Here is a 12,292-nt window from a genome sequence, read left to right as displayed (position 1 = left end):
AACCACTTGTTTTTGCCTGTCTTGTACCTCTCCTCAAATTTGACCTTGGCCTCCCGACGGGCCTTGCGTTTAAGAGCAGGATCTCTGAAGACATCCTTGTTGACGATAGTTTTGTCCAAGGGGATGTCTACGGAGTACCTCGTGGGCATGAGATGATTATAGTTATACACCTTCACAAAAGACTTGATCTTTGACCTCTTGGCAATTTTCTTCTTGCCCATGGCAGCTGTCACTTTGCGGGGGTATCGCTCGATTCCAGCCACCAGGGCGTGGCTGTAGGGGCGGTCCAAGGTGTGCCATCGTCAATGTTCTACACGATGACGGCTTTGCGTCCCGAATAGCGTCCCGCCAGGACCAGCACCACCTTCCCGGGTTTCATGAACTTGCCCGTTTCGACAACAGGCTCTCGGGCCGACAACAGAAAGGACTAAATTCCTATTCTTTGAAGCCTCCTACTTGTGGCATTTCTGATGCAATTGCACTCCCTCTCACTGTCATCCAGTTGATTATGATGCATAGTGACCCCATAGGACAGGGAAGAACTGCCCATTTGGGATTCTGAGACTGCAATTCTTTGTTGGAATAGAAAGCCTCATCTTTCTCCTGCAAAGCAGCTAGTGGTTTCAAACTGTTGACTTTTCAGTTAAGTAGCCCACTCTGTAACCACCATACCACCAGGGCTCCTCACAGTGGCACCAGGAAACTAAAATACTTAGTGAAGATTCCAAACCCAAACCTGTTAGGTTTACTGAATAAGCAGTCTAGTTGAGAGCATAATCAGCATTCGGTATGCTGTGGAGTTTCTGCAAAAAAGAGGAAGGCTCTCAAGGAGATGGATTGGCACAGAAGCTTCAGCAACGGGCAGACCATTGAGGATGGCATAGGACCCAACAGTGAATCACCCTGTTGTACATAGGTCGCTTGGTGTTGGGCTTGACTCAAGAGTGCCTCACAACCAGAAAAGCAGCCAGCCTGGTGCTGCAGTGGTTAAAACTCAGCTGCAGACTGAAAGGTCAGTTCTTTGAACCCACCTGGTGATTCCACAAAAGAGAAAACCTAGTGACCTGCTCCTGTAAGGGTTACAGCTGAGCAACCAATGGGGACAATTCTCCTCTCTCGTATGGGATCACAATGAGTTGGAGTCATCCCAACTGCACACGACCAGAGCAGCAAATGTGCTTAAAACTGGCCCAGGCCTGGCCGTATCTGACCTCCTCTGGCTTTCCTGTTGCCACGTGGCAGGTGCCAGACCTGCCTTGACTACATCTATGTTGAGTTCAATAATTCGTTGCCATAGCCACACAGAACTCACAAATACTATGCACAATTACGGGGCTTTAATAGTAGAAGTGAGAGGTTACCATAAGTTAGAATCAGTAAACATTAAGGAAACAGGTATTGGTCCACAGCAACACCATTGCTCAGCCAGCAGCCGAATCTCTCTCTGATCCTCAACCTCTCAGTCACATGGTCTCTGCCTTCATGGAGCAGGAAGACCCCACCTGTTGCTCTGCCTCATAGTCCCATAGGCTCAGTGTGGCTACTCTGTTCTGTCTCGTGGTTTCCTGCCTTGGCCTCTGATCTCAACCTGGCTCCACTGATCTGCCCTATGGTCCTCATACCAGGGGCTCCAGTGCCTCTGGTCTTGGCCTTTGCCACCGCACACAGAGATCTCAAATGGGCTCAGTTTCCGATGGGCCTGGGGTTTCTCTCTGTGTCTCTTCTGCACAGAGGACCAGTTTTGATGGAGGTGTGGATCTTGTCTTTCAGCAGACCATACCCCAAAGGGTGTGACTTGGTTCATATCCTCTACCAAGGTCAGGACAATCCCACCTTAATCTTGTCCATTCGTATAGCAGAGAACTCTCTCCAAAATGGGATAATGACCACACATAGAACGTCAAGAATTATAATACAGCACAGACGGAGTTATGGCTAGAAGGGCCATGTTCATGGACTGCACCTCAAAAGGTTTGGGCACAATCAGGAACTTTGGAGTTAGGTGTTAGTTCAGATTCGAACGACATCACTAACTAGTTTGAGGATCATCGTCCCATTTCATCTAACACTTCTAATCTTTTGTCTCCTCGTCTGTGAACTGGCGTGAAGTCCTGCTGGTGAGCTCTGGGGGTCTTCTTCCCAGAGCCTTCGTGCCCTCCCTTTCCCTACGTAACTGAGTAGGAGCCTCTTCCACAAGAAGAACCTGGGATGGGTCCCGTTGTATTGCTTCTAGACGGCACACACAGGCCATGCATTTGGTCCTCAGCTTATATGCTTCCTTCATCATATTTTGCTCAGTCAAACCCAGAAGGCTGCTTGTCCAGTGACCGCTGTTCTTGATCACTTCTCCTCTGTCACAGGGTAGACAGAAGCACCTTCCCTGGACCTCTCTGGGTGTGTATGCTACTTTCGTCCCATGGTGAACGTGCAGCACACATTCCTTGACTTATAAGAGATAAATCACCCCCCAATTTCCGTAACTAACCAATTTCTTACAACACCCCTCACAACCGAGTCTGACACACTGCAGCTGGTCCCTGCTGTCAGAAGTATTTTCTGGTGCTGCTTGGGAAAGGGCTCTGGATACAGTGGCCACTTTGTGTCTGGGAGCATCAGGCAAGGGAGAGGTAGCCCAGCTAGAATGGATGGAGGACCCTTGAGAAGGAAATGGAATTTACCCAAAGGATAATCTTCTCCAGGGGCTTGGTGTTTCCTGCATGTTTTGACTTGAGCACCGGGGTTCGCTGCTAGGGGAGGGGACACGGTATTCTGGACTTACTGAAGCCACCTGTTACATATCCGTGTATCTGAACCTGATCGCACGCGGTGACCTCCTTACCCTCTCCTCCTGCACTGGTCAGGACTCCGAGTTCCAGTGCTGACCAGTTGGGTAACCATGGACCAATGATGTCTTGGTGGTTGATATTCCTTGGCATAGTGGCTACACGGTGGGCTGCTAGCTTCGATATCAGCAGTCCCAAACCTCCAGCTGCTCCAAGGCTTTCTACTGTCAAGAACAGCACCCTTGGAAACTCACAGAGCCGCTTCGACCCTGTTTGTAGGGTCGCTCTAGAGCTGAACCAACTCGATCGCCTGGAGTGGGTTTTGGTTTGTTTTCGTTTCTGGAGTGCGACTGGAAAACCTCCCACAGAGATGACGTGAAATCAAATTAGACACCGTGGTTAAGAGCACATGGAAGCGAAATGAGATGATCAGAGAGGCAGGGGAATCTGCATGGTCACATCCTGAAGGCTAATATCAAGAACTTTTTTTTAGGACAGAACAGAAATGTACAGATCAATTTTATAACAGAGTCTCCACACAAAAAAACACACAGGGGGGCCCCAAAACACAAAAGGCACACACAGTCACACATGTCAGAGCAGCACCAAGGAGGTGCCCTTGGGGCCTCGGGGCCCTTGCCTTTAGTTCGAGAATGGTTTCTGATCGCACGTGGCACCTCTTGAGGGAACAGAATGCGTCTGTGCACTGTAAATGTGATTTCTGGAAGTACTTCCTTTTTTTCATTAAAAAGCTAAGCGTGTTATGTACGACAAACGCCAAGATGTGCTGTTATGGTTCCAAACGCCACTAGGAGTCCAATACTGGGCTGTGACAATCGAGTTGCCTCTCGACATTTTACTGTATCTTTAATAAGCAATAAGAAAGATAATAGCATTCCAGTAGCTTCAGCCCACAGCCTCGTTCTTCCCTAGTGGAAAGCCTAGCATTAGGTTAGCCAAAGTGCACAAATGCTTCGGGAAAAACAAGTGAAACAGGAAATTAACTTTTCTGTCGTAGTGCAACAACTACCTGTTCTTAGTGGAGCAGCAGCCAGAAGGTCGACTTTCATATTGAGCCACAAATCTTCCCATCTGGACAACCCAGAGGGCAGAAGAAAGTTTGAATGGATTTCCTTCCACTCCCCTCCTCGTTATTATCTCCGTTATTCTCTTCTCCACCCATTAATAAAATGTTAATAAAGCATCTGCAACTTCCCATCCCACAAGCCAAGTCTATTTACTCAAGTGTCTTAGTACTACAAATGCTATCTTGAAAGCAGATAGAGTTGGGGCAGAATTCATTTTGGGGAGCAAAAGAGTAGATGAGGATAGGGGAAAGGAGTTACATTTAAGCTTTTTCTTTTAAATAAACAATGGTTAAAGCAATACCCGGTCTGCTTGAAGCACATGTTTTTGCTGGAAAGCAGATGAACTGTCGAAATAGGAACCTCAAGATGCGAGCACTGTCTCCTGTTCTTAATAGAAAATGACATTTTACAAGGAAGCTCCTTTTTGTGTGTGCTTGTGGCATAAATGGAATGGGAGGAGGCCTCATCATCCAATGATGGGCGTGTGTTCCCAAGAACAATGCCTAGAAAAATCCGAAACAAAACAAGAAAGCATTGGTCACAATGTAACTGCTCTCTGTGAAGCCTAGCAGTAGCATAAAAGTTTCTAACAAATTACTGACGGTTGGGTTAGGGCAGGGATCAAGTTTACGCAATGCCTGGCCCATCACACGTTGAATGAATAAATGGGTGCACCCTAATATAAATCCATGCTGTGTGCCCACTGAAGGGGTCCCTGTATCTGTCGGCAGTCTTTGGATTCTTCCGTATGTTTTATTGGATTCTTAAACTCTCTTCTCCTCAAACAGCGACCCCCACCCCACGTCTTCCTTTATTCTAACACCTTCTGCTTTCCTAAGAAGGTCAGAGCAACCTGTCATGTTAGAAGACATGGTTTCTTCTTGAACCTGGCCTTCTGCTCAACCAGTTGGGTACTGCAGACCTCTAGGAAGAGGAACTCACTTGTCCAGTCCTTCGCAGAAGAAATCCAACTGCTATTTTGCAAAGCAATCCATCCCATACAGGAAGGATTATAGAGTTTAGGGACATGAAAATCTGGTATCAGATATCAGAGAATGTCTTATTCTTTGCTCTGGAAATAGTGCTTCTGTTATAGAATTATAAGAGTGTTGCTGTTTTGTGCCAACTTTTTTTTTTAAGCAAGAATTGAGCCACCGAGGGGGTTGCAGAGGACAATAGTCAAACTTTGTACAGTACTAATGGACCAGGTGGTGCCTCAGAGCAGGAAGCTTGCTGGTGGCATGGGGTGGTTGTAGGCATTTATTGGCAGAGTGAAAAGCCCCTTTTAACACTTGGCAGAGCAGGGCTGAGTTGGGCCACAGGATGGTGGGGGCTAGGTGTGTGCCTGCAGGCACTACTGAGAAGAGGCTCTCTCGGATAGATAATGCTCCTGACACATTGCTGACCCTCAAGTGAAACTGGTTGCTTCCCTAATAAACCCCATGATGCTATTTCTGTCTATCAATTCTCTATGACCATTGCAAAACATTTTCAAATTCAGCAGCCAATTTGAAAGGCTGTGGGGTGTCAGAATTGGGGAAGGAAGAAAGAAAGAAAAAAAGAAAGGAAGAAAGAAAGAGAGAAAGAAAAAGAAAGAAAGAGGGTGGAGACATATGTGTCTGACATCCACCTCACAGGGACAAGCCTTGAGCTACTGGTTTTGACGCCTCTTCCCTCAAAAGAAAAGGACCCTGGTTGCACTGAGGATTAGGCACTGGGCTGCTAACCTCAGGGTCTGTGGTTCAAACCCATCAGACTTCTGTGGCTGTAAAGGTTTATGCTCTTAGAAACCCTCGATAGATGTTGAAACCCACTCAGTGGCAGAGCATTTGTTTAGCCCTGGGTTGTGACCTTAGAGGAGCTCAGACTGCCTTCGTGTCTTTGTTTGCTTTTTAACACCTGGGCATTATGGTGAAATGCAGGGTCCGATTTAATTAGGGTAGAAACAGACATCCTCATCAGTGAGTCCAAGGATTTGGAGCTCTGCTATTGGAAAGATAGTAGGTGTTAGTGTGCATTTGCAAGTGAGGGTGTGTTGTTGGTATACGCCATCTCAACTCAAAAAAACTCACTGCCATTGGGCCAAGGCCAACTCCTAGCGACCCCATTGGATAAGATAGAACTGCCCCTGTGAGTTTCCGAGACTGTAACACTTAATGGGAGTCGAAAGCCCTGACGTGCTCCCTTGAAGTAGCTGGTGGTCTCAAACTGCTGACCTTGCAGTTAGCAGTCCAACATGTAACCAGTAGGTTACATCCTGTCTGGTTGGGCCCAACTCATATCAACCATATGCACAACAGAATAAAACGTTGCCCAGCCCGGCATCATCCTCACAATCTTGTTTGAGCCCATGTGCCAGCTGCTGTGTCCATCCGTGGTCTCTTCAATTTTTGGTGACCAAACATGACGTCCTTTTCTAAGGACTAATCTCCCCTAATAGAAAGTCCAAAATACATGAGGCAGAGTTTCACCATCCTTGCTTCTCAAGAGGATTCTGGCTGTACTTCTTCTAAGACAGACTTGCTTGTTTTTCTGGCAGTCCATGGCACTTTCAGTGTTGTTTGCCAGCACCTAATTCAAACGCCTCAATTCTTCTGTGGTCTATCTTACTCAATGTACAACTTGCATTTGCAAATGCATATGAGGTGATTCAAAATAACACGTTTCGAGTCAGATGTACCTCAGTCCTTAAAGCGACATCTGTGCTCTTCAACACTTTAAAGAGATCTTACGCAGCAGATTTGCCCCATGCAATATGTCACTTGATTTCTCGACTGTTGCTTTTATGAGCATGGACGGTGGAGTCAAGCAAGATGAAGTCCTTGACAACTTCAGTCCTTTTTGTTTATCCTGATGTTGTCTATTGCTCCAGTTGCCAGTATTTAATTTTTCTTTCCAGTGAGTTATAATCTACACTGAAGGCTGTAGTCCTTCATTTCCATCCTGAAGCAAGTGCGTGTTAGTCTGGGTAGACTGGAGAAACTAATTCCTTAGACACTCATATGTATGTAAGAAAGGTTTATATAGAAGAACAATTGAATATTGAGAAAACGTCTGAGCCCAGTCCAGATCAAGTCCATAAATCCAATATCAGCCCATATGTCCGATACCAATGTATAAAGTCCTCTTCAGACTCACAAAATACATGCAATGATGCCAAATGCAGGAAGATCACAGGCCAGTGGGTGCAACGTCTTTTGGATCCCATGGTGGTAGAAGCATCTTATCCCTGTAGCTCCTCCAGTTCCCAGGGCACTGGGTCTATCAGCGTAGTGACAGCTCTCTTGTCAATAGAGTGTCTCTCAGGGAGTGAGCAGAGAGAGAGAGGTGTCTCCTGCCTCTGGAAAAAAATACAGGAGTTCCCAGAATCCTCAGGAGAAGGCCATGCCTACACAGAGGTCCCATTGGCTATGAGTCCATTGACAGACTAGACTCCACTGCTTCACTCCTAATCCTCTCAAATTGACACCAGATTATGTAACTCCCACAAAGTGCTTCAAGTCTTCATCCTTTTCAACAAGCAGCATTGTCATCTGCACATCACAGGTTGTCAATGAGCCTTGCTCCAATCCTGATGCCAAGTTTTTCCTCATCTAGTCCAGCTTCTCAGATGATTCGCTCAGCATACAAACATACTGAATTAGTACGGTGGAAAAGTATAGCTGTGATGCATTTTCCCTATGTTAATTCATGTGACACTCTTGTTCTGTTTGAAAGACTGCCTCTTAGTCCAACCGTGGTCCAAGGTTCTGGATGGGTGCAATGGGCCTGAGGTTCCTACACTTCTCAATGTTGCCCCTACTTTGTTGTGATCCACAGAGTTAAATGCCTTTGTGCAGTAATAAAATCGATGGTGTAACTCATGAGTGCTGATAATAAGAAAGGCGGGGGCCTGGCATTCAGAAAGCCCTGGTGTGCTGCAGGACAACCCTCAATCTGAGGTTTGAAGGCTCTCCAATCAAAACCCACATTGGCTGCTATCAAGTCGATGCCGATTTACAGTGACCTGATAGGACAGGATAGAACTGCCCCTGTGCATTTCCAAGACTGCAACTCTTATTGGGGGTAGAAAGCCTGAGCTTTCTGCTGAACGGCTGGTGGTTTTGAACTGCTGACCTTGTGGTGGGCAGCCCAATTCGTAACCACTACACCACCAGGGCTCCTTTCAGGGCTCTGGCATTCATGAAAATGTTCGGTCAAGTGTATGCTGCTGAGGTATTGTTGTCATGACCCAGCGTTCTTTCCAACGGCATTGCCTTTGCAAGGGCTTACTATTTTAAGTCCACATTACTGAATTAACTCATTGTTTTGGCACCAGGGGACAGAGTCCTGCTATTATTTCAACATTTGTCAAAAGAACAAGGTCTCCTTGTCCTCTACTTGTTATTCCATAATTGTGGCTCATCTCTTCTATTCTGTCATCATTATGGATGTCCTTTAACGACTTGTGATAAGGCTGCAAGGGCTAGAAGGGACTTGGAAGGGTCCACAGCAGAGCCTGCACTGCAGGCAGCACTCAGGCACAAGATTTTGGGGCAGAGTGTAACTCACGCCTTCCTCCAAGGCGACGGGCTCTGGGCTGCAGAGTCTATGTGAAAGGCCGAGAAGACGAGGGTAAGGGAAGGAGGGGAGAGGGAGCAGAGGAAGGCTGAGGACATGGGAGGAAGCAAACAAGTAACGCAGTGGGGTGGTGGACTCTGAAATGAGAAGTAAAATCAGTGTGCCAAAGGACAAGGCCGGATACATTCCTTTCCTGTCTTTTCACTTCAAGTTCTAGCTCCTCTAAGGAGACCTTTGAAGACAGTCCTGAAGACCAGCAGGGCTGGCAACCCCTTTGTTTTCTTAACCCCCAGGGGTAGGGGAGGGTGTCCGTTCTCTCCATAAACAAGACCCTGGTGACCCTCAGCTGTGCCTCAAGGACATCCGTCTGGGATTGGTTGGGGCTGGAAGAAGTGCTTCCGCTGACTTTAAACCAGCGAGGAGAGGGAGACAAGGAAGGGGGAGCAGCCAGGCTGTGGGGAAAGGGGGAGGCAGCCCGACAGCCCGGGAAGGTCAGCCTTCACAGCTGGAGAATGTACGGATGGACAGAGGAGGGCCAGGCAGAACTGGTCTGGTGGTTTTGCTTTTTCTGGGCTTTTCTCTTGGCTCCCAAGAGGTATGCGACCTGTGAGACTTGGCCTTGGCAGGGGGAAAGCTCCTCCCAGTGTGACTGTGCAGCCTGGCAGTCAGAGACCAAGGAGACTGGGAGAGCGCCTGCCTTCCCCCACTTCCCGGCTGGCCAGCAGGAGTCTTGTAGCCTGCTCCCCTCCTCCCTGTTCTCCTCACCTTTCCTACCCTCAGTGGCACCAGCTCTGGGCCCTGGAGCCCTTTACAAAGGCAAGGTGTGGGGCCAGCATGGTCTGTGTGGAGCACTGTAGGTGGCCCCCAGTGTTCTCAGGGCTGATTCCGACTACAGGCTTCATGTTTTATAGATGTGACATATCCCTGAGCCATCTGCAGCTCATATGTGCCCTGTGGGTGAAACAACTCACAGTGTTTTCTAGATGGGGGTGGCCAGTTCTTGGCTCTGCCTCTAGGACTGTCTAGGTGGAGCACACAGTGAACTCTGGGTTGCTGACCCAAAAGGGGGTATGAGCCGATCAAGTGGATCCTCAGAAGAAAGGCCTGGTGAACTATTTCTGAAAACGTCAGCCATTGAAACCCCCAACCCCCACCCACGCACCTGGCCCTTCAGCGTGCCCTCTAACTCCTGGTGGATGCTTACTAGCAAGCGTGGGTCTCTTGTTCACCCTCTCTGTGTCTTCTTGTGTGAGACGCCTTGTCTGGTGGGTGTCTTAGAAGTGAGTGGTGGGAGGAGATTTGATAGGTTGTATGAAGTTGCTGCATCATGGAATCTGAGCCGCGGAGAGAGAGAAGGGGGAGATGAAGGAGGGGGAGAAAAGTTGGGGTGAGCAGGTTGAACGGATGTCTGGGGAGGAAACAGGAAGAACTGGAAAGATAGGCATGTAACGAGAGAATGGAATATCTTCTGTTTTGCTTTCAGAGGTGGGGCTGTTTGGGCCTGACAAAACCCCCAGCGTGGCTTCCAGAATGACCGGTTGAGATGAAGTCGACGAGAGAACCAATGGGTCTGAGGAGGTCTTGGATGTTCTGCGGCTTCACTTGTAGGTGTGAGGCATCTCCTGAGACTTCTCTAGTGGAATCCTTCACGCGATGGTGAATAAAATCCTTCCGGTGATAGTCGAATAAAAGGCATGCAGATATAAACCAGTAGCTCAACCTTTGCGTTTAGGCCTTCCTTCCTTCTTATTAGAGTCTGGCATTAAGCTCAGCACTGGATACACAATGATAGCCAACAGAAGCAGGTTAAGGCCCGAGAGAATGCAGATTATTGGAAACGCAGACATTAAATAAATCATGTATGAATGTGGAAATTGTGGAAAAGGCTATAACCTAGAAGTGTCAGAAGCCATCTAAATTCGTGAGGAAGACAGAGCCTCCCCAGAAACACAAAGCTGATTCCTGTGACGGAGACATCAGACGTATCTCCACCCCGCAACTTGTTCACCCTTATGACCAGTTGTCCTCCCCACATCACCCTGCACTTGTCAACTGTGTTCATAAGTTCATTGTGATGGCCCCCGAGAATTCCCAGCCCATAGTCATGAGGATGAATTTATTAGGGAAATAATAGACCACAGCTCAGGATCAGGCTCCAGCTGAATGTAGGGCTTCCAATTGATTCTTCCCAATTCACTCATTTCTGATGAAAGGTAACCAGGACAGGCCCATATTTGTAGAAGAACAATCACTGGAATGAGAAAACTAACAGGCCGACACCCTACTGGACACGTAAACTCCTTCTTGGAGAACAAGGCTGGCATGTGTGTTGCATAGCAAACTAATCTCTTGATCAGCAGAGTCAGAAACCGTGGTGCCGGGCTCAAAGATGGTAGTGACTGCTGAGCTGTGAAGGTGTGCTGCTCTCCACAGTCCAAGCATAATCCAGTCACTCCCCTCATTCTCCTTTGAAGGGTTTCACTACACCTCTTCCGAGTCTCTCGTTCCAGGAATTTGACACGTGCTTTTTTTGCAGTTATCATTCCATTACACTCACATTTTACAAACTCATATCTCTTCCGAGAATGAACTGGCTTGAGGCTCTAATTGGAGGTTCACAAGATACAATTCGGGAGACAGGATATAGTTTGCCAATCAGGACAGCTTCCAACCAAAACAACTTCGGTTTCTTCTTGGCCATGCCCACAGGCAGACTCCTCTCTCGGGCTCACTGCCGCACCTGCCCCTGGGTCTTACCCTTGATCATGGCCCGCCCCTGGCCCTGCTCTCAGCCTCTGACCTGTTCAGTCCTATGGGACCTCTTTTTAGACAATTGCCCAGCTGTACCTCACTCTACCGGCAAGGTCTCTTGCTCCGTGGGTTGCAAGCCCACTGAAGCCACCCCTCTCTGGGAACTGGGAGGTGAACACCGCCGTGTCACAACAGTCTCCTGATTCCCACCCTGTCATGTCACCTGTGGTATCACAGCACTCTCTGTCTCCTGGGATTAAAAGGCTCTCACCACAGGAACCCAGGCTCCAAAAGGTGTGTCCGGCTCTGGGTTTTGGTTCTTGGTAGGAAGGACTTCCTCAACCTCTGTGGGACTGGCCTTTTTGTAAGCTGGGACCTCCCACTAAGACCAAGAATTGACCAATCATCTTGGTAAGCTGCAGCCATTTAATTTTCGCAGCAATCAACCAGTCCCTACAAAGGTTTTGTACATCCTACTATGGAGTAGACTAATCAATCTCTTTGTAAGATTGTAGCCCCGCAAATAAACTCAGGCCAGCAGAGCCATAGGAGAAAGCCATTGCACTGTAAGTGGCCAAAGGGAAAATGGTACCAGTTGCTGTGGAGGAGTTGAGGCTAACGCAGAGGGACCCTAGGGGTCCAGGGTAGCTTCTCTGGTTATTCAGAAGTAGATCAGCAGGACTCCTTTTTTTTTTTTTTTTAAATCATTCCATTTGCGGCTCATACAACTCATCACAATCCATACTACGGTTAGTAGATATGTGTAAGCATATGTAGCCCTGGCATGTTGAGATCCAGACTTGGGGTACCCTAAGCTGTATTTGATAGTGGAGAGCCTTTGGAGGCCATGCTTAGACAACAAGGAAATCTGAGACTCTGTGCTGTCCTGAAATTACAGGTTATTTCTATGAACAAAATATGTATGGTATGCATTCTAGAAAGTTACATCTACCTTACTTCTTAAATTCTCTAAAATAAGTGTACACTTCACCAGTGGAGGGTGGGGGCTGTTTTACATTCTTATAGGGGAAAATTAAAACATAATTCACTATGACTGACTCTGCAATATTTCTAAGATGTCAAAAATCGGGACTAGGAAGGCAATTTAAC

At 47.6% G+C, this 12,292-nt stretch overlaps 2 protein-coding genes across 2 annotated transcripts in view; one reads left to right on the top strand and one right to left on the bottom strand.

Moving 5' to 3' along the window:
- LOC105979059 (60S ribosomal protein L27-like) overlaps positions 1–382 on the bottom strand; it is a 4,625-nt gene extending 4,243 nt beyond the window's left edge. The window contains 2 exon segments of the mRNA XM_045288897.1: positions 4–287; positions 290–382. Coding sequence (XP_045144832.1) covers positions 4–287; positions 290–379 — 374 coding nt within the window. The 5' untranslated portion in view covers positions 380–382.
- CPED1 (cadherin like and PC-esterase domain containing 1) overlaps positions 1–12,292 on the top strand; it is a 337,576-nt gene that overhangs the window by 22,622 nt on the left and 302,662 nt on the right. Inside the window, exon 5 of the mRNA XM_013005960.2 lies at positions 7,250–7,285. Within this exon, the coding sequence (XP_012861414.1) occupies positions 7,250–7,285 (36 nt within the window). The remainder of the gene's footprint in view (positions 1–7,249; positions 7,286–12,292) is intronic.

The sequence above is a fragment of the Echinops telfairi genome, unplaced genomic scaffold (genome assembly GCF_000313985.2).
Source record: "Echinops telfairi isolate 266 unplaced genomic scaffold, ASM31398v2 ScPeMD7_23;HRSCAF=83, whole genome shotgun sequence".
NCBI lineage: Eukaryota > Metazoa > Chordata > Mammalia > Afrosoricida > Tenrecidae > Echinops > Echinops telfairi.
Note: the sequence above shows the minus strand (reverse complement) of the source record. Positions and strands in the feature narration are given on the sequence as shown.